Here is a 20,056-nt window from a genome sequence, read left to right as displayed (position 1 = left end):
CTACCCTAAAAGCTCGATTAAATAATTGTGAGAGAAAGAATGAAGACATGGAAGCAGACAGAAATTTTAGTTTCTGCCAGTGCATCAGTCATTTCCCATCACAGGAAATTTCTCATTGTCTCTCACCTTCTGTAGGTGTCTGCTTTACGTTATGTTCCTTGGACCTCTCTCTCCCTCTCTTTTCGTTCTCTCTCTAGGTGTCTATACTGCAAATTCCTGTTGCTGTCTAGTGCAGAGCTATTTAAAACTCTGAACTCAAGCCCCAAACTTGCACTGCCAGAACAGATTCAGCCCTCCTTTGTCCAGCCTGACTCGTTGGGGCTGCTAAAGACTGACTCTTCCAGGTTTCCATACTCAGAAAGGGCGTGGAGAGAGCTTTGCCCTCGTAGGTTTACTTTAGCAGTGTTGTGACTATATTCTGTATCAGATCTGTCAACAGGCCTCCCACCACCATTAAGCAGAGGAAACCCCAGGTCTGGGTACAGAAGAAGGGTTTTGACCTTTGTTGCTGATGGAGAAGGGGGCGTGGTATTACATGAGGCTGCAGACACAGGCAGGGGTTGTTCAGGGATGGTTTCTGTATGTGGATCAGAACCACAGATGTGGTTTGGATGTGTGATAGGGGAACCAGTGGCTGTTCAAGGAAGGGAGGTGATGGTGTGATGAGGTCTGAGCAGCCAGGAGACAAGAAGGCACTGGAAATGTGGACCAGCACGTAAAGCTCAGTCCTGGTGGTCTCTCCTTCTCTGCACATCCTGCCAGCTCACCCTGGAGTGCTCTTCCTCCTGCTCTGTGCCGGTGGAGGTGCTCCTAAACTTCAAAGGCCTGATTATTTCTCCCCTTCTACCTCCCATCCCAGAATATAGTCACCTTTTGCTTCTCTGTTTGGACCAGCATTTCCTGGTTGCAGCGCCTGTTCTATACACCACATCTCTCAGTGTCACCTGGAGGGAACTTAGAGCCCAGAGCGTGTGCTCAATCCAGTTTACACAACTCATTGTGAAGTGCTGGTGGTGGATGGCTTGGACTTTTAGGGAGAAGCTTTAAGTACTGACAGCCTTGACTTCATTATCTTCCTGGGGCACAACTGTCTAATTCTCTACAAATTTGATTTTTACTCCATGAAACCTGCTCTTATAGGGAGGGAAGTGGGTGCTGAGAATTTTTGCTGTGCCAGTTACTTTTTCTATATTACTCCATTTTATCCTCCTGATATTTCTGCCAAGTGGATCTTCCCCTCCTTATTCCAGGTAAGGAAACTGAGACACAGATGGTGAAGCATCTGGTCCCGGCTGACCCGGCTTTGCAAAGCTGAGATCCGTGTCTCGTTTTGCAGGACTCTGAAGCTGGTGCTCCGCCTGCTGCCTCGCAGCATCTCTCCACGTTGGAGGAAGCAATTACAGAGGCATGCCCTGGCATTAATTTTTTCTACTTAGATGGGGACGTTGCTGTTTACTTTCTCAGGAAGGAAGATTGAAATCAATGTAACTAGCCTTATTAACTTTTTTAAATAGGAGGCTTGCAGATGCCACTGTCTTCCCTTAGAGCACCAAAGCAAATATAAAAAATTCCAATTTGCTTGCCTTTAGGAAAAGAAAATCTCCTCCAGAGTTTAAAATTCAAAGCTCTAAATAAAGAGCCACTGAGATGGGGGTAACGAACCAAGCCTCAGACATAAGGATATACTTACCCATGTCTCTTTTGTCTGCAGGTGGCTGTTCCTTTGATGAGCACTACAGCAACTGTGGTTATAGCGTGGCCCTGGGGACCAGTGGGTTTACCTGGGAGCAGATTAACACATGGGAGAAACCAATGCTGGACCCAGCGGTACCTACAGGTATGTGACCAACTGTGCTTGGGGCTCTGATGGGGGTGGTAGCTTTTACAGTGACTCATGGAGAAGAATTTTATTCTGGGTTGAGCTGTTGGGGAGGGCAGTAGGTAACTCTGTTGGTAGTAAGTTCATCACCCCCAGAGGTATGCAAACCAAGGCTAAGTGCATTCTTAAGCGTATGGTAAAAGTCATGTGTCATCTGGATTCAGGGAACTTTTAGATTTCTTTGAGCTTTGAGATTTTGAACTTGAGCTACAAGTGGGGCATCCCTGAATTTTGTCTGGGAGTCTGAGAGTAATGGGACCTTAGGGGAGGAGCACTTCTCCATAATTTGGGGTCATTTCTTTCCTCCTGGACTACACAGACACAGCTTGTAAATAAATATACAGGGCGACTTCTACAGTCCAACTATTACTGGTCAAGTTGATGTCCCAACACCCTGAATGACAAATGTACTCTTTACCAAGGGGGCTGAAGACCTAGTATACATTTCTGATGAATACCTGCATGGAGCAGGCCTTTGAGAATTGTAGCCAGTGTATTCCAGGGAAGGTGTGCCGGAGGAAATGCTTTTGTTCTAGATGGGCCTTCAGAGGATTGGATGATGCTCAGCTACACTGGGGCTTGCTGTTTGCTTTACTCAGGTCTCCAACTCAAATGCTAATCAATTCTGGAAACCCTGTCTTAGACACACCCAGAAATAATGCCATACCAGCTACTGGGACATCTCTTAGCCCAGTCAAGCTGACACACAGAATTAACCGTCACACCATGAATGGCCTCAACTCTCCACCGAACTTCAGTTGCCATCAGACATCCCTTAGGAACTTGATGTATGTGACCCCCTGCCCAGCTGCTTTGTCTTCTCAGCTGCTCTGAGAGACAGCTTTGCCAGCATGTCATTAAGCTGGAGACAGAAAGGTATGTAGAGGTGTCCAGGTGCGGGTGAAAGGTGATCAGAGATGTCCAGCTGAGGGTGTGACCAGTGTGACCATGCTGACTCTGAGCTTGGCTCCAAAGCAGGAGGCTTGTATCTTGGCTCTACCTTTCCTACTGAGGACATCACCTGCTTGTGTATCTTTCTCCCGCATATAGCCGTAGCCCCCCAGGTATCATAAAGCTGTGACATGGTACAAAACTGAGCTTTTCCGATATGGTAGGCTCCTACTTTACATGAGCAGAATGGCCCAAACTACACAGGCTGGTCAGTAAGGTGACCATGGGACCACATCTAGGCCTGTTGTCCCATCATAATTTTTTAAAATGCGGACTTTTACTCTCAGAAATGTCTTTGTTTATGTAATAGAATCACTCTTTCCATTAGAGACACCAGGAGTGTAGCCTGTGCTGAAGGTTACTTACCACGTCTTCTGTGCTCTGTGTGGCCATCACTGATGTTGGCCAAATAAATTCAGATCTTATGAAAAGTTAAAGTGTTAGTCGCTCAGTCTTATCTGACTCTTTGCTACTGGATGGGCTGTAGTCCACCAGGCTTCTCTGTCCGTGGGATTCTCCAGGTAAAAATACTGGAGTGGGTAGGCATTCACCTCTGCAGGGGGTCTTCCTGGCCCAGGGGTCGATCCCAGGTCTCCTGAATTGCAGGCAGATTCTTTACTGTCTTAGCCACCAGGGAAGCCCCCAGACCTTACAGTGCACGTGTGTATGTGTGTGTGTGTTGTGTGTGTATTTGCACACACGCAGGCTCTTCTGGCTCATCCTTAGACCACTAGATGCCCTGTAGGGTCATGCAGGCTCTCCAGACTCAACATCTCCCAAATTGAACTCTTGATTCTTCTCCATCTACTCACGCTTTAGCGCTCCTTGTCTCAAAAGGCCACTTCATCACTCTGGTGCTGATTCAGAAACCCAGGGGTCACACTTCTCTCTTCTCTCTCTCTGCCTCCCTCTCCTTGTCAATCACTCCATCCTACCCCTTCAGCCCCTGAGCCCATCTCAGGTCTGCTCACGTCTCTCCATCTCTGCCACCACTGCCCTGGTGCCATGCCATGCTATCCACCCTCGCCTGGGTCACAGGTAGACTTTCACACAGGCTTTTCAGCTTCCTCTTTTTTAGAAAATTAACTTTATTGGAGCATAGTTGCTTTACAGTATTGTGTTGGTCTCCAGTCTGCAGCGAAATAAGTCAGCCCTGCATGTGCGTATGTCCCCTCTGTTGGATTCCTCCCCCTTCAGGCCACTGAAGAGCACTGAGCAGAGTTCCCTGTGCCACACAGTATGCTCTCGTTAGTTGTCTGCTTTATACACGGTATCAATAGTGTTTATACATCAATCTCAACTCCCAGTTCCTCCCACCCTCCATTTTTCACCCCTCGGTGTCCATACGTTTGTTCCCAGGTCTGTGTCTCTATGTCTGCTTTGCAAATAGGATCATCGCTACTATTTTCCTAGATTCCACATACATGCATTAATGGCTTCCTCTTCTGACTTTAATCCACTCTCTGCACAGAAGCCAGAGATTGTTCTAGAATGTTGGCCTGTTCACCTTACCTCTTCCTTTCATTGCCCCCACCCAGCCTCTGCCTGGAATCTTTTTGAGGCTTTCCTCTTGCTCTGAGGAGAGAAGACTAATGCCCAGCAGTGGCCTCTGAGGCCCTGCAGGCCTGGTCCAGCCTCCCCATATCATGATCTCACCTGTGCTCACTTCACCCTGGATTTTATCACTTATATGCCACTGAAAGATGAACTGCCCAGGTTGGTAGGTGCCTGATATGCTACTGGAGAAGAGTGGAGAAATAACACCAGAAAGAAGGAAGAGACGGAGCCAAAGAGAAAATAACGCCCAGGTGTGGATGTGACTGGTGATGGAAGTAAAGTCTGATGCTGTAGAGAGCAACATTGCATAGGAACCTGGAATGTTAGGTCCGTGAAACACGGTAAATTGGAAGTGGTCAAATAGGAGATGGCAAGAATGAACATCAACATTTTCGGAATCAGTGAACTAAAATGGACTGGAATGGGCGAATTTAACTCAGATGACCATTCTATCTACTACTATGGGCAAGAATCCCTTAGAAGAAATGGAGGAGCCCTCATAGTCAACAAAAGAGTCGAAATGCAGTACTTGGGTGCAGTCTCGAAGATGACAGAATGATCTCTGTTCATTTCCAAGGCAAAACATTCAATTTCACAGTAATCCAAGTCTATGCTCCAGTCACTAATGCTGAAGAAGCTGAAGTTGAACAGGTCTATGAAGACCTACAAGACCTTCTAGAACTAACACCCCAAAAAGACGTCCTTTGCATTATAGGGGACTGGAATGCAAAAGTAGGAAGTCAAGAGATGCCTGAAGTAACAGGCAAATATGGCCTTGGAGTACAAAATGAAACAAGGCAAAGGCTAACAGAGTTTTGCCAAGAGAACCCACTGATCATAGCAAACACCCTCTTCCAACAACACAAGAGAAGACTCTGCACGTGGACATCACCAGATGGTCAACACCGAAATCAGATTGATTATATTCTTTGCAGCCAAAGATGGAAAAGCTCTATACAGTCAGCAAAAACAAGACCAGGAGCTGACTGTGGCTCAGATCATGAACTTCTTATTGCCAGATTCAGACTTATGTTGAAGAAAGTCAAAAAAACCGCTAGGCTATTCAGGTATGACCTAAATCAGATCTTCTGATTATACAGTGGAAATGAGAAATAGATGCGAGGGATTAGATCTGATGGACAGTGCCTGAAGAACTATGCACAGAGGTTCATGACATTGTACAGGAGGCAGTGATCAAGACCATCCCCATGGAAAAGAATGCAAAAAGGCAAAATAGTTGTCTGAGGCCTTACAAATAGCTGAGAAAAGAAGAGAAGCAAAAAGCAAAGGAGAAAAGGAAAGATATAAGCATCTGAATGCAGAGTTCCAAAGAATACCATGGAGAGATAAGAAAGCCTTCCTCAGTGATCAGTGCAAAGAAATAGAGGAAAAGAATAAAATGGGAAAGACTAGAGATCAATTCAAGAAAATTAGAGATACCAAAGGAACATTTCATACAAATATGGGCTCAATAAAGGAAAAAAAATGGTATGGACCTAACAGAAGCAGAAGATGTTAAGAAGAGGTGGCAGGAATACACAGAAGAACTATACAAAAAAGATCATGATGACCCAGATAATCATGATGGTATGATCACTCACCTAGAGCCAGACATCCTGGAATGCAAAGTCAAGTGGGCCTTAGGAAGCATAGCTGTGAACAAGGCTAGTGGAGATGATGGAATTCCAGTTGAACTATTTCTAATCCTAAAAGATGATGCTGTTAAAGTGCTGCACTCAATATGCCAGCAAATTTGGAAAACTCAGCAGTGGCCACAGGACTGGAAAAGGTCAGTTTTCATTCCAATCCCAAAGAAAGACAATGCCAAAGTATGCTCAGACTACCGCACAATTGCACTCATCTCACACGCTAGTAAAGTAATGCTCAAAATTTTCCAAGCCAGGCTTCAACAGTACGTGAACCATGAACTTCCAGATGTTCAAGCTTGATTTAGAAAAGGCAGAGGAACCAGAGATCAAGTTACCAACATCTGCTGGATCATTGAAAAGCAAGAGAGTTCCAGAAAAACATCTACTTCTGCTTTATTGCTTATGCCAAAGCCTTTGACTGTGTGGCTCACAACAAACTGTGGACAGTTCTTCAAGAGATGGGAATACCAGACCACCTAACCTGCCTCCTGACAAATCTGTACGGAGGTCAAAAAGCAACAGTTAGAACTGGACATGGAACAACAGACTGGTTTCAAACTGGGAAAGGAGTACATCGAGGCTCTATACTGTCACCCTGCTTATTTAACTTATATGCAGAGTACATCATGCACAATGCTGGGCTGGATGAAGCACAAGCTGGAGTCAAGATTGCTGGGAGAAATATCAGTAACCTTAGATACACAGATGACACCACCCATGTGGCAGAAAGCAAAGAGGAACTAAAGAGCCTTTTGATGAAAGTGAAAGAGGAGAGTGAAAAAGTTGACTTGAAACTCAACATTCAGAAAGCTAAGATCATGACATCTGGTCCCATCACTTCATGCAAATAGATGGGGAAGCAATGGAAACAATGAGAGACTTTATTTTGGAAGCTCCCAAATGGTGACTGCAGCCATGCAATGAAAAGATTCTTGCTCCTTGGGAGAAAAGCTATGACCAAACTAGACAGCATGTTAAAAAGCAGAGATACTACTTTGTCAACAAAGGTCCATCTAGTCAAAGCTACGGTTTTTCCAGTAGTCACTTATGAATGTGAGAGTTGGACTATAAAGAAAGCTGAGTACCGAAGAATTGATGCTTTTGAACTGTGGTAATGGAGAAGACTCTTGAGAGTCCCTTGGACTGCAAGGAGATCCAACCAGTCCATCCTAAAGGAAATCGTTCCTGAATATTCATTGGAAGTACTAATGTTGCAGCTGAAACTCCAGTACTTTGGCCACCTGATGTAATGAACTGACTCATTTGAAAAGACCTTGATGCGGGCAAGATTGAAGGCAGAAGGAGAAAGGGACGACAGAGGATGAGATGGTTGGATGGCATCACCGACTTCATGGGCATGAATTTGAGCAAGCTCTGGGAGTTGTTGATGGACAGGGAAGGCTGGTGTGCTGCAGTCCATGGGGTCAGAGAGAGTCGGACACAACTGAGCGACTGAACTGATTGATTGAGAATGTTCCAGACCCTTTTCTGCCTCAGGAACTCACATAAAATTGGCACCCTTCGTACAACTTTTGCCTACCCCTGTTCTCTTGTTCTTCCTCTTTGTATCTCCGCTCTTGCATCACTTCCTTAGGCTGGTGCTCCCTAGATGCTCCAGGCTGGGTCACCTCCTTCTGTAAATGTTTCCCATTGCACCTTATACTTTTCCTCAAAACATGCATCACTGATGTACCTGTTCAGTGTATGTTGTATCCCCAAATGAGAAGTTCCATGTCAGCAAGGACCATGACAGTCTTCTTCCTGGCTTTATTTTTAGTGTTTAAGTCAACGCATCATACACAGTATATATGAAATACAATTTTATTGGACGCATGCATGAATGGATGGGCAAATAGTCTTTATCAAGTGTTTCTTTGATGCAGGAATGAATGATAAGCATTCTTAAATGCCTTTGGGCCTTTCCTTAACTGATCACACATTTAAAGTCTTTGCTATCATCCTTCCATTCTATAGATCAGGAAAGCAAGGTTCCCCCCAGCCGAGGGGCACTGCTGCTTTCCCCACCACGACACTCTCGCTCCTAGAAGGAACAAGCCTTGCTTCTGATCTTCATTTTCTCCGCCCCTCATTATGGCACAGTGGCGTTTCATAAATATTGGAGTGTGCTAATACAAACTTTTGAGCTGTTCTAAATAGAGGCATTTGATAATGATCACTGAAATTATTCTGTCATGATGCACCTGTGGATTTCAGCAGTTCCGCGTGCTTCTTAGGCAGAGAGGCATGAAAGTGAATTTGGATTAGGCGAAATTGTTTGTTCTTCTCTTGGGCAAAGACAGAGATCTTCCTCTTCCTTGGGTACAGCCAGCAGTTTCCATCCTCTTGGAAATCTAGTATGATGCCAGTATTCAGATGTCCCACAAGCTTTCACTGAGCCCCTTCTGTGGGTCAGGCTCTGTGCTAGGCTCTGGGTCAGTCTGCCCATGCCCCTTGGGCGCTTCCCTGGCACATAGGATGACCTGAACTCTTCACCATGCGTGCAAAGTCCTGGATGACCTAGTGTCTTTTCTGAGGCCCTCTCCTGCTCTCTCAAAATGCTCCAGACACACTGGCTTGTTTTCAGCTCCTGATTCAGGGCCCTTGCGTGTGTTGTGCCCTCTCCCTGCAGTGGTTGTCTGCTCTTCACTTGCCTGGTTCCATCAGGTCTCGGCATCACCCCTTCTCCTTGGTCTGTCTGATGAAAGACCCCCTTGAAGTTCTGTCTTATAGCATCCTGTTCTCCGCTTTCAAAGTCCTCATCATAGACTTGTTGTGGGCCAGCTTCTTCCAGTCCTACACTGTAGCCTGCTGACACTGGGCCTCCATCCCTCTGCCTCGATTTCTTCATCGTTAACGTGGGAACCAGCGTGAGAGTTAAGTGGACTGGTGTCTGTATGAGTATCGGCACATAGTAGGGTGCATTGGTGCTGCTTTCCTTAAGTTCTTTTCTGCTTGTTACAGGGTCTGAGACTGTCAAAGTTCACCTTGGAACCTTGTCCCTTCCTTCAAGCTCACCTGACCCTAGACGCTGATTTGCACAGGTGACCCTTCTAGCAGGAGGTCTGCTGTGGGCCCTGATGGGCCCAGAGAGGCTTTTCCATACCCAGGATACATGCTACCCAGAGGGAGGTCGCCTCCTCTATCTTCTCTGTTAATTCAGTCCGCACTCAGCATCTGTCTTTCTCTTTCCTCATCCCCCTCCTTGAGAAAAACCCTCAGGCTAGCATTCCAGGCTTCACATCTGGTTTTCTCCCCAACTTGTCTTTGCAGGGTCTGTTACAGACAGTGGGTGTTACTGCACCCTCAGACTCTCCATCTAAGCTTCCATCTTACCCAGGGAACTAACTGGAACTGCCTCTGATTCCCAGCTGTGCCATCCCCAACTTTGGCATGAGTTTCCACATGTTGGCAGTGAGGTCCAGCCCTGAGCCCGGCCAGAGGGTTTCTGGGGAGCTGAGGGAAGAGGAAAGTGCCAGCAGCTCTCTTTTAGAGGTGCTTAAGCTGGGAGGCAGTGGGACTGGGAGGTTTCCCTCTATTTCCTTCTGATGCTTGTAGGACATTAAGTGTCAGAATGAACCTCAAGCTGCAAACCCAAGTGCGCAAGAAAGGAGGCATTTGCATCAGCCTGGATGAGACCCTGAGCCTCCAAGAAATGAAGCCTTACTTTGTAGTTGTTCTTTGACCTCCCCCTTTCCCTCGGGGTCTACAAATGTCCTGGGGCTTAAACAGGTCCTTGTGGTTTCCTCTGAGAAGCCCACCCTCGCATTCTTTGTGGTCCCTCTGGGTCCAGTGATCCTGCTGCTGCTTCCCCAGGCTTGGAGCCCTTGTCCTGAATCAACCCAGCCCAGATATCTCACCGAGGATCTCTTTTGGGGGTTTGTCTCCTCCTCAAGTGTTACCATTCGGCAGTTTTGGACCAACTGATCCATCTCTTTCCTCTTTTCAGTGTAGGAACGTCTTCCCTTTCCTTCCTAGCCCTCAAAGCCACAACTCATCTTAGGCCAGCCCTTCTGAGATCCACAGCATAGTGTCTTTCGAAAGTTTAGACCTTAGAAAGCAAAAAAGGAAGAAAGAAGGAACCCTTGACTTCAAGCAGCTTCTTCTCTCCATCCTGTACAAATCTCTAGCGCAGAGAAATAGAAAGTGTTCTTGCCTGGAGAATCCCAGGGATGGGGGAGCCTGGTGGGCTGCCATCTGTGGAGTTGCACAGAGTCGGACACGACTGAAGCGGCTTAGCAGCAGCAACAGTTAGTTATCTGATTGGAAAGGGCAGGGGTTGGAAAAGATCCAGAGTGAACATACAGACAGGAATATTTCAACCAATCAGCTGCCGTGGAAGCAGGCACGGATCCTGGATGGTACTGGCTTATCCTTCATGCCATTGGCCCCTTGGCCAGTTCGCTCTAATAGATGCTAATATTTATAGTTCCTGCCAGTTCACTGGAACTGCTGATATTTATAGAGAGAAGGTTGGGGTCTGTTATGGGTGGAATTGTGTTCCCAAAGAGATAAGTGGAAGTCCCGGTCCTTGGCACCTGTGACTATGCTTGTATTTGGAGATAAGGTCTTAGCAGATGTCGTCAGCAAAGATGAGGTCATGCTGGTTATCCTGAGTCCTCGTAGAGTGTCTCTGGTGGAGGAGAAGTGGCACACAGCCACACAGGAGAGAAAGCCATGTGAAGCCAGAGGCAGAGACTGGAGTGAGGCATTTACAGGCCCAGGAAAGCCAAGGATTGCCAGCAGACCCCAGGAACCAGAAGAGGCAAGGAAGAATCCTTCCTGGAGTCTTTGGGTGGGGTGGGTTGTATGTCCCTGCCAGCACCTTGGTTTCAGACTAAGTGTCTGTTGCCTTAAGCCTCCTGGTTTGTGGTAATTTGTTACGGAAGCTCTGAAAAACTATTCCTGGGTCAGTTACACATGCGTACCCTGACCCGGTCCCCTTTTCTGCATTTAGAATTCACACCAGAATTCCGTCAGTCCTGGGGCTTTTGCTCTCTTTTAAGGGAACTGGCATTGGCTGTGTGATCACTCTAAACATGAATTGGGTTAGGCATTATCCTGTGCATTTCGTTTAACATGTCACCATCCTGTGAATTCTGAGGTATTGTCTCTTCTTTATTTTTGAGAAAACCAGGCCGCAGAGTGATGAAGTGATTGGTCCAAGGTCACATAAATTTTATATGAAAGAGGAGCCAGGCTTCAACCCCAGGGTAGAGAAATATATATTGTATACTTGGTGCTGCCATCAGCTGAACATCTTCTAAGTTATTTCTATGAACACTCATGATTCATGATGGCAAAAATAATGCATATTCGTTGTAGAGAACAGGCACAATAGGGATTGCTATAAAGAACAAAAGTCATCTGTGCACACAAACTTACATAAATATCTATCTTTCTATGTAATGCTATTTTTAAGAATTTTCCCAGGCCATTATGTATTCCTCAAAAGCATGCTTTCTAAAAGCTTCAGAGTCTTCTATTCCAATGACTGTTCTGTGATTGATTTAGCCACCTTGTTTTTGCAGGCTTAAGTTCCTCCTAGATAATGTGACTCTTCAGTCACATTGCAATGGATGCTTTTGTACAGAGACAGAGATCTCTGAGCTCATCTCCAACAGAAGTTATCAAATCTGCTTTCATCTATCTGTCTATATTTCTGTACTCCCTGGTGTACCAAATGCAGAATGGTTGTGTATTATTTTTGAGATCTGGAGGAGGAACATCATCCACGTGCCAAATGTGGAATCCTGGAAATTTGCCCATGAGTTGATGTGGGGAAAAATGCTTGTGAATTCTGAAGTCCTACATACAAGTCAGGAACTGGTAATGGTCCAGACTGCCGTGCATTCCAGCTCTTAGCACAGCGGATAGAGACCTTCTGGGGATGAGCAGGAATTATGTTCTAAATATAATCAACCAGAGCAGCCCAAGCACTGGCTAGTCAAGGTGGACATTAGCTAGAAAAGCAAGATGGGCTCTCGCTACTGGATGAAGAGCGAGCCTCTTCATCGTCTCTGTGCTGAACTCCTGTTCTTGTAAGCTGGGGTGCCAGCTTACATTTCACTTATTTTACTTATGTGGAATGCCAGTGCCTGGGATGTAGGAAGTAGCAGTGAATGTTAAATGACCTGCTCTTATTAATAACTGGATATTCTTCTGATATGACCCCAGTGTCTGTCTCCAGCCTGCGGCCCCTCTCCTGGCCTCTGCTCTTACCTTTCCTCTGCTGAGTAATCACAGGAGAGAAGCCTTCATGATTTTGTTTTGCGAGTCCAGCCTCCAACCCTGCTTCCTAACTTGGCTACTCTCATTGTGTGGTATCTTGGTGGATCATGGATCAGGTTGCTGGCAGGTGAAGGTGCTAGAAATTTACCACCCCCAGCAGCCTGGGCATGGCTGGACTTGTGACCTGAATTCAGCCAGGAATATCATCTAGGAAGGATGAGTTAGCAGTCAGAGGCTTGTGTAGTGGGTGTATCCATGGAGGGGCAGTGGCTGGGCCACAAGAGGTTGTCCTAAAAAAGGATGCTGAACTACCTCCTTCTTGGTCCTCTAGAACCACCATAGTTTTTGCTTCCTTTCCAACCTATCCTTCAGCTTTCTGTTCAGAATGAAACTCCCAATATTCTTCCAGACCATTCAGTTTTTGAGACAGATTGTCATTGTTTTTTCTTGTTTTTGACCACAAACACTGAAGACCAGACCATTGGGCCTCTGGCTCAAGGGCACCTCCTGTTCCATCTCTTCTTATTGGTAGAGGATGTAACCTCCTCCAGGAAGTCTTCCCTAATTCCTCTGTGCTTTTATGATTGAGTTTATGATATATTTTCCCTGATTTCTCACTAAGACTGTGAGCTAGTTGAGGGCGTGGGCTGCCTCTCATTGCTGAATTTCTTGTGCCCTGCATGGCGTTTAGAAGAGGGTAGTTGGTCTGTGTGTGGACTAAATTGCCACTGGGATTATTAGTATTAGGAAAATCAAGAGAGAAATGATGTCTGAAAATTTGTGAAAGAACCATGAGAGGCTGCTTCTTTCTTTGGCATTTTCACAGGACCTGGCGCATCTGTAGCTTTTACACCCCAAATACCTCCACTCAGCTTGTTGAGGCTGTGGCCTGGCTGGTCAGGCCTTTGATCTGGAGTTGATTCTTGGGAAAAATAACGGCACCCTGGGGATTACCCTGTCTTTACTCTGGGGCCTGATCCACTCTCACAGATGTGTAGGTCGGCTTATGACCCATGAAGAGGCTCCCCGTTGGAGAAATGTGACTTATCTAAAATCTGAAACTACTGTTTTGTTTTTTTAATGTCATGTTTACATTAAAATGATCAGGAAGAATGGGCCTCTAGGTGGCCTTAATCACTCTTGATATTATGATTGATTGGTTTAAAGCAATAAGCTCTTATGTTCCCATTTAGTTACTGTTGAGTCAATACATTTCCCCCTCTTTAATGATAAAATATAGTATATTCATTCTTAAAGAAATGCTGAATCTGTACATATAAATGAGCTTTCTCTACCCCTGTCTTTGTTCTCTCAAATATTACAGTCAACAAATGGATGTGTGTCAAGAAAGAGAGGGAGGGAGAAAGGAAAGGGAGAGAAGGAGGAGGAGGAAATCAGAGCATATATGTATTTGATAATAGTGACAATGATAGTAGGAAGGTGATATTTATATAGTATTTATTGTGTCGCAGGCACTATCCTAAACACTTAAAATACATTAGCTTATTTAATCCTTGTAACAGTCCTCTGATATAGATATTATGATCTTCATTTTAGAAATGAGGGAACTGGAGGCACAAAAAGATAAAGGACTTGCCAGGCTTGCTTTGGAGCCGGGGTTTGCCTGTAGGAAGTATGGCTTCCAGCCACGTGGGTCCTACAGTCAGTCACCTCACTCTGGTGCCTCTTTAGAATGCAGGTCCTGGGTAGGATCCTGGTTTCTGCACAGCTGGGTCACTGGTCTCTTTTCAGACCCCTGTGTTCAGATCTAACTTTCACCTTCCAGGGCTGCGTGGTATCCCATTGAATAGATGCACTGTAGTTTGCTTAAGGGACACCCAGCAAATGTCAGTGAGAGAAGAAAGGATAAAAGCCAAAATACACCTCAGATACTCAAGTAAAAGGCGAGATCTCTGCCTCCAAATAGCTCTCAGAAAAGTTCTTACAGAGCATCTCCTATTATGGGATGCTCTTTTATGTTCTGTGAGCTATAAAATTAATTGGGAAAATGACGTCACCCTGCAGTGACCCCAGTCAGTGCTAGTTTAGGATACTTACAGGGATGAATAGAATTGGTAGGGGAAAAAGGCAAGGGAACTGAAGACAAGTTTAGTAGTATTTTTCAAGGAGAGACCAACTAATGACAAGCTCCAAGAATGGCTTGGAAAAGTTACAGGGGATCGTTGCAGTGATGAGACTTAATGTTTGTCAGATAAATGGGAAAACATATCTGTTCTAATACCCACATAGATGCTTGCGTTGACTTTCAGTTTCCTGTGACATCATACCTGGATTAAAAAGTATTGTATCCAAATGGTATCAATGAATTAAGGTGATGTAGACCCATGCCGCTCAACTTCAAAAGTGCTTCCTCTGATGACAAACTGAGATGTCACTGGCAGATGTGATGAGTTTGAAAGTTTCTATTAATATCTGGCAATGGATTATAAACCACTATTTTGGGAGCAAAATTTTGTGCTGTTTGGGTTGGTTTAGTTTACAAGATATAGAGGAACACACTTTTTTTTTTTTTAATTGAAGTATCATTGATTTAAAACATCGTGTTACTTTCAGGTGTACAGCAAAGTGATTCAGTTATCCATGCATATTACTTCAGATTCAATTCTATTATAGGTTATTACAAGATATTGAATATAGTTTCCTCTGCTATACATTAAATTGTTATTTATGGAACACAGCCTTTTAAATAACAGTTGTCACAGTAACAAATATCTCTAGGCTTAAGTGAGGAGAAACTTTATTTGAAGGATTATTGCAAGAGGAGGGGACAGAGCCTATGGGAACAGGAGAAAGCCTGTTATTGCAATGTGGAGGATTGCCCCCGCCCCGCCGTGAGATCTGCAAGGGTCTCAAGGTCAAGCAGAAAAGAATTTTTTTTTTTTAAAGAGAGAACAGAGTGAGGCTAGAAAGAACCATGCGTGGAGAAGTGGAATGAGCTGGTGACAGATAAACCACAGTTTTTTAGCTTATACATGTATACCACTTACTGGATGACGTTCTAAAGGCTTTGTGTGTTTTTAACTCTTTTCATACTTCAGCACTACTGTGAGCTGGCTACTGTTATTACCCATATTTTACACATGAGGAAACTGAGGCCCAGAATATTGAGGAACTCACCTCATGCTTAATAGTAAACAGAGGAGCTGAGCTTTGAATCCAGGCAGTTTGATTCTAGAGTCTGGGCTCTGAGCCCCGACCTATTTTTGAGGTAATATGTTATCTTATGAAACGTGATTTAAATATGGATGTGTAATGAAATTGTTACCTTTAGGACTCCATAGTACTAATTTAGATACCATTTGGCTACTTTATGCACGGGTGGAAAACTGAAATTGCCTGAAATCTTTTTGTGGGGTCATCTTTCTGAGAGGATGAGGGGGAAGCCCTACGTCCGGTCACCGAGAGTTGGCCATCCTGCTGGCTTGTTGAGTTGATTGAGGCCATCAGTGTCTGCCGAATGTAGACGTAACCAGCCTGCAGGCTGTTCTGAATGGTTTGTCAGAAGGGAGCATCATGGATGTCTCGGGCATCAGAGACGTCTCACTGGACTCCCCTCGTGTCCCCTCAGTCTCCTGCGGCTCCCACCCCAGCCACTCCCAAGACAGCCCGAGAGGAAGGTCATGGTGATGCCAGCCTGGAGCAGTGGGCAGTGTTTTCTTGGTTTGTTTATCTGATGGGGCTGTTTCTCCAGAGGCCGGGCCTCCTCCAAGTGAACACCTTCATTTTGAATATATGGATTGCCTTGTCTTCAGTGAGAAAACTGTCCTTCTTTATGTTTTGAAAATGATAGTCATTTGAATTGTAGTTCAAATTGTTGAATTGTAGTTCAATATATTATGAGAGATTTGATAAGAGAAGGAAAATTGTAGTTTAATATAAACACAGTAGTTTTTTGGGGGTAATTTAGTGAAGTAACATGGCTGTGTGACTCCATAATATAGGGTCCAGTAATCTGGAAAACCCAACAGTACATTGTAATCCTACTTGGGAGTATCCTGAACCTACAGAGTCCAATACGATGGCCACCAGCCTCATGTGGCTACTGAGGAATTGAAATATGGTTGGTCCTTTATGTATAAAATACACACCAGATTTAAAAAAAACAATGAAAAAAAACTCATTTATAATTTTTATATTGACTACATGTTAAAACAATTGTATTTTAGACATACAGGGTTTTGCAGGTGACTCAGTGATAAAAAATCCTCCTGCCAAGACAGGAGATGCAGGAGACACAGGTTCGATCCCTGGGTCAGGAAGATCCCATGGAGGAGGAAATGGTAACCCCCTCCGATATTCTTGCCTGAAAAATCCCACGGACAGAGGAACCTGGAGGGTTCCAGTCCACGGGGTCGCAAAGAATTGGACATGACTGAGCAACTGAGCACATACACATTTTAGGTATACTGGATTAGATCAATAATTATTTAAATTAACTCATTTGTTTTACTTTTTAACGTTGCTACTCCAAAGTTTAACGTTAACTACATGGCTCACATTATATTTTTGTTGTTCAGTGCTGTCCTATATTATCAGATTTTGATTGGACCAATTGCATGCCCACCCACAGGAACGTTTTCCTTCGATAATAAAAACAGCTGGCATTTACAGAGCACTTATTATGTGCCAGGCATTTTAAATGTCTTTTCTCCTTTATGGTTGATGTCAACCCTAGGTAGTATCAGTACCATTTTGTTCCATATTTGCACATGGGGAAATGGAGGCACAAAGAGATTAAGTAACTTGACCTTAGTCACAGAGTTAGTAAATGGCAGAGAGGGGATTTGAACCAAAGCCGTCACCTTTTGTCACACTCACATGGGACTTTGTCCGTGCCTCGCTTGCTGACTAACCCTCTGAACCTCGTTTTCCTGACTGAGGAGTAGTCTGGGGCCTCCCTGGGGCCCCTTCGGTGCGTTTTTCCTTTGTTTTCTTTGCGTTTCCCCACCAAGACCATGATGAGGCTGGGAGCAGGCCTCTGGTTAGCCTGGCCCTCTGTCACGTGGGTAGGGGGATGTCCCAGAGTGCCTGTCCCAGCTCTGCCGCTAACGTTGAGACTCTAGGCAGGCCAACAGTTTTTCCTTTGTGCCTGTTTTATCCTTTTCTATGAAATAGGTTTAAAAATAAGGAATCCTGAGTTGTAGTCCTCGCTCTGCCATTAATATGCTGTGTAACCTCGGGCCAAGCACCGTCCCTGCCTGGGCCTGTTTACTTTACATATTGAATGGGCCGTCAATTTCCTCTGACTCTAGCATTCTTTAATTTGTAATTGATGATTCAAAAAGAAAAGGAGACTGTTTTTAAATGTAGGAATTAGCTGATAACATTTACAAAGTAGAACATCTGTGAAAAATTCTTTTGTCTTAGAGACTCCTCCCCACCCCCCGCCACCTCCTGCTGTCTGCTGTCTTCCTGTCTGTTAGTCGTGCAGCTACTTGTGATTCCTGGACAAGAAATTCATCTTCATAAGTGTGTGGAGATGGGGCTCAGGAAGATAAGTCTCCCAGATAAGTGGACGGTACTTGCTCTGTCCTCAGACAGGTGCACAGAACTGTAGTGATCGATTCCATGCCCCCTTAGTATCATGGGTACATCTTCAGATTTAAGTTTCCCACAATTGCTGATTAGTGAGACATTTGGTCATTGACAGAAATTTTCCTTTTTTTTTTTTTTCTAAAAAAGACATCCTAGTCTTTTTTACCCTCCTCTTAATCTCTCTAGTCTCCCCACTATGCTCTGTGCTAACACTTTACACTTCAGCTTTGGAAAGTAGCAGTTGTTCAAACAAACTGTTTTAAAAATCTTCCTCAAATGTTCCAATTCTTTAAAAATTGCTTTCTTACCTGAGTGTTCATCATTAAGAAACTCAAGTTGCACTTTCTCAGATTTTAGATCATTACTCTTTATTAGTGAAGCAACTTGTTAAAGCTACAGACAAGCAAAAAATATTCTGTGCCCCTTTTTAAGAGTGCTGAGAGTTTTCATGGTTAGAATAAGGTTTATAGGCGGAAAGAGGCTTTTCAGCTATAGCTGCTGAAACATATAAGCACGATGACTCTGTTAGTTGGGATTTAAGTGGGAAAGTAGAAACCATCCTAGGTATTTCAATCAGGAAGATGTTTGATGTTGGGTATTATAAAACCTCTGGATAGTCTCATAAAACCTTGGGAAACCCTCACATATATGGTTAAGTAGTCTTCAACAAAGTGCAAAGTCCACGTGATTGAGAAAGGACAGTCTCTTCAAAGATTGTGTTGGGAAAACTAGATATCTGCATGCCAGAGAATGAAGCTAGAGTCTTATCTTATACCATAACAACAAAAATGTGTAAGAAATAATAATGTATGTGTGCTTACCATGCTTAAAAATTAACTTGAAATAGATTAAAAAGCTAAAAACATAAGACTGAGACAATGAAACTCCTGGAAGAAACATAAGAGGAAACCTTCATAATATTGGTCTTGGCAATGATTCTTTGGATATAACACCAAAAGAAGATTTAACAAAAGCAAAAATAGACAAATGGGACTGCATCGAACTTAGAAACCTCTGTGAATCTAAGGAAGCAATAAGCAAAGATGATCTATGGATAGGAGAAAATATTTACAGGTCTTATGTGTGCTGAAGAATTAATATCCAGAATAGATGAAAAACTCTTACAACCTAAGAATATAAAAGCAAATAATGATTGAAAAACTGGGCAAAGGGCTTGAACAGTCACTTCTGCAAAGAAGATAAGTGGAAGTAACCAACAGACATATTAAAAGATGTGCAATAGACCATTAGAGAAATACAAATGAAAACCACAATGATATATCATCTCACATGCATTAGAATGGCCATATTGGTAATAATAATGGTGATTGTAATTTTTTAAAAAACAGAAAATAATAAGTGTTGGCAAGGATTTGGAGAAATTGGAACCCTTGTGCATTGAGGGTAGGAATGTAAAGCGATATAACTGCTATGGAAAACAGTATGAAGTTTTCATTAACAGTTAAAAATAAAATTACGGTATGATCCTGCATTCCTACTTCTGAGTATATATATCCAGAAGAACTGAAAGGAATTGAAGCAGTATTGACACATTTATACTCCTTGAAACTTTATTCATAGTAGCTACTTTATTTATAGTAGCTAAGAGGTGAAAGCAGCTCAGATGTCCATCACTGGATGAATGGATAAATAAAACATCCTCTATACATGCAAGAGAATGTTGTTCAGTCTTAACAAAGAGGAAAATCTTGCCACATTCTACAAGATAGGTGAATCTTGAGGACATTCTCCTAAGTGAAATAAGCCAGAGAGCGGGATGTGGGAAGTTCTGTTCCAATTGGGTTCAGAGTTTGGGGTTTGCAGGATGAAAAAGTTCTGTAGGTTGGTTATACCACAGAATGCATGTAGTTAACACTATTGAACTGCACACTTGAAACATGATTAAGATGGTAAAACTGAAATGTTTTTACCACAATTACCAGGAAGATGTGTTTTCTAGGCTTCCAGCCCCAGTTATGTGTGAAAGTGTTACTGACCCTTTTGAGCTGGGCCCCCAGGAAGGTTCCTCCTGCTTGGTGGTGTTGGAGCCAATAGAACAAGAACTGCTTCATTCAGAAGCAAAGGAAAGCTTTATTCTCGGACCTAAGAATGGAGAGGTTTTGAGTTCAGGCTCCAGAGCAGGAGACCCCAACCTCTGGGATCTAATGCTAGATGATCTGAGGTGGAGCTGATGTAATAATAATAGAAATAAAATGCATAATAAATGTGCTTGAAC

At 43.9% G+C, this 20,056-nt stretch overlaps 1 protein-coding gene across 1 annotated transcript in view; it reads left to right on the top strand.

Moving 5' to 3' along the window:
- The first annotated feature begins 1,692 nt into the window (after positions 1-1,692).
- Positions 1,693-20,056, top strand: part of PTPRT (protein tyrosine phosphatase receptor type T) — an 816,693-nt gene continuing 798,329 nt past the window's right edge. The window contains exon 1 of the mRNA XM_052650453.1: positions 1,693-1,837. Coding sequence (XP_052506413.1) covers positions 1,693-1,837 — 145 coding nt within the window. The remainder of the gene's footprint in view (positions 1,838-20,056) is intronic.

This window comes from Budorcas taxicolor, chromosome 13, assembly GCF_023091745.1.
Source record: "Budorcas taxicolor isolate Tak-1 chromosome 13, Takin1.1, whole genome shotgun sequence".
NCBI lineage: Eukaryota > Metazoa > Chordata > Mammalia > Artiodactyla > Bovidae > Budorcas > Budorcas taxicolor.
The sequence above is the reverse complement of the archived record's forward strand: the minus strand, read 5'-3'. Positions and strand labels throughout refer to the sequence as shown.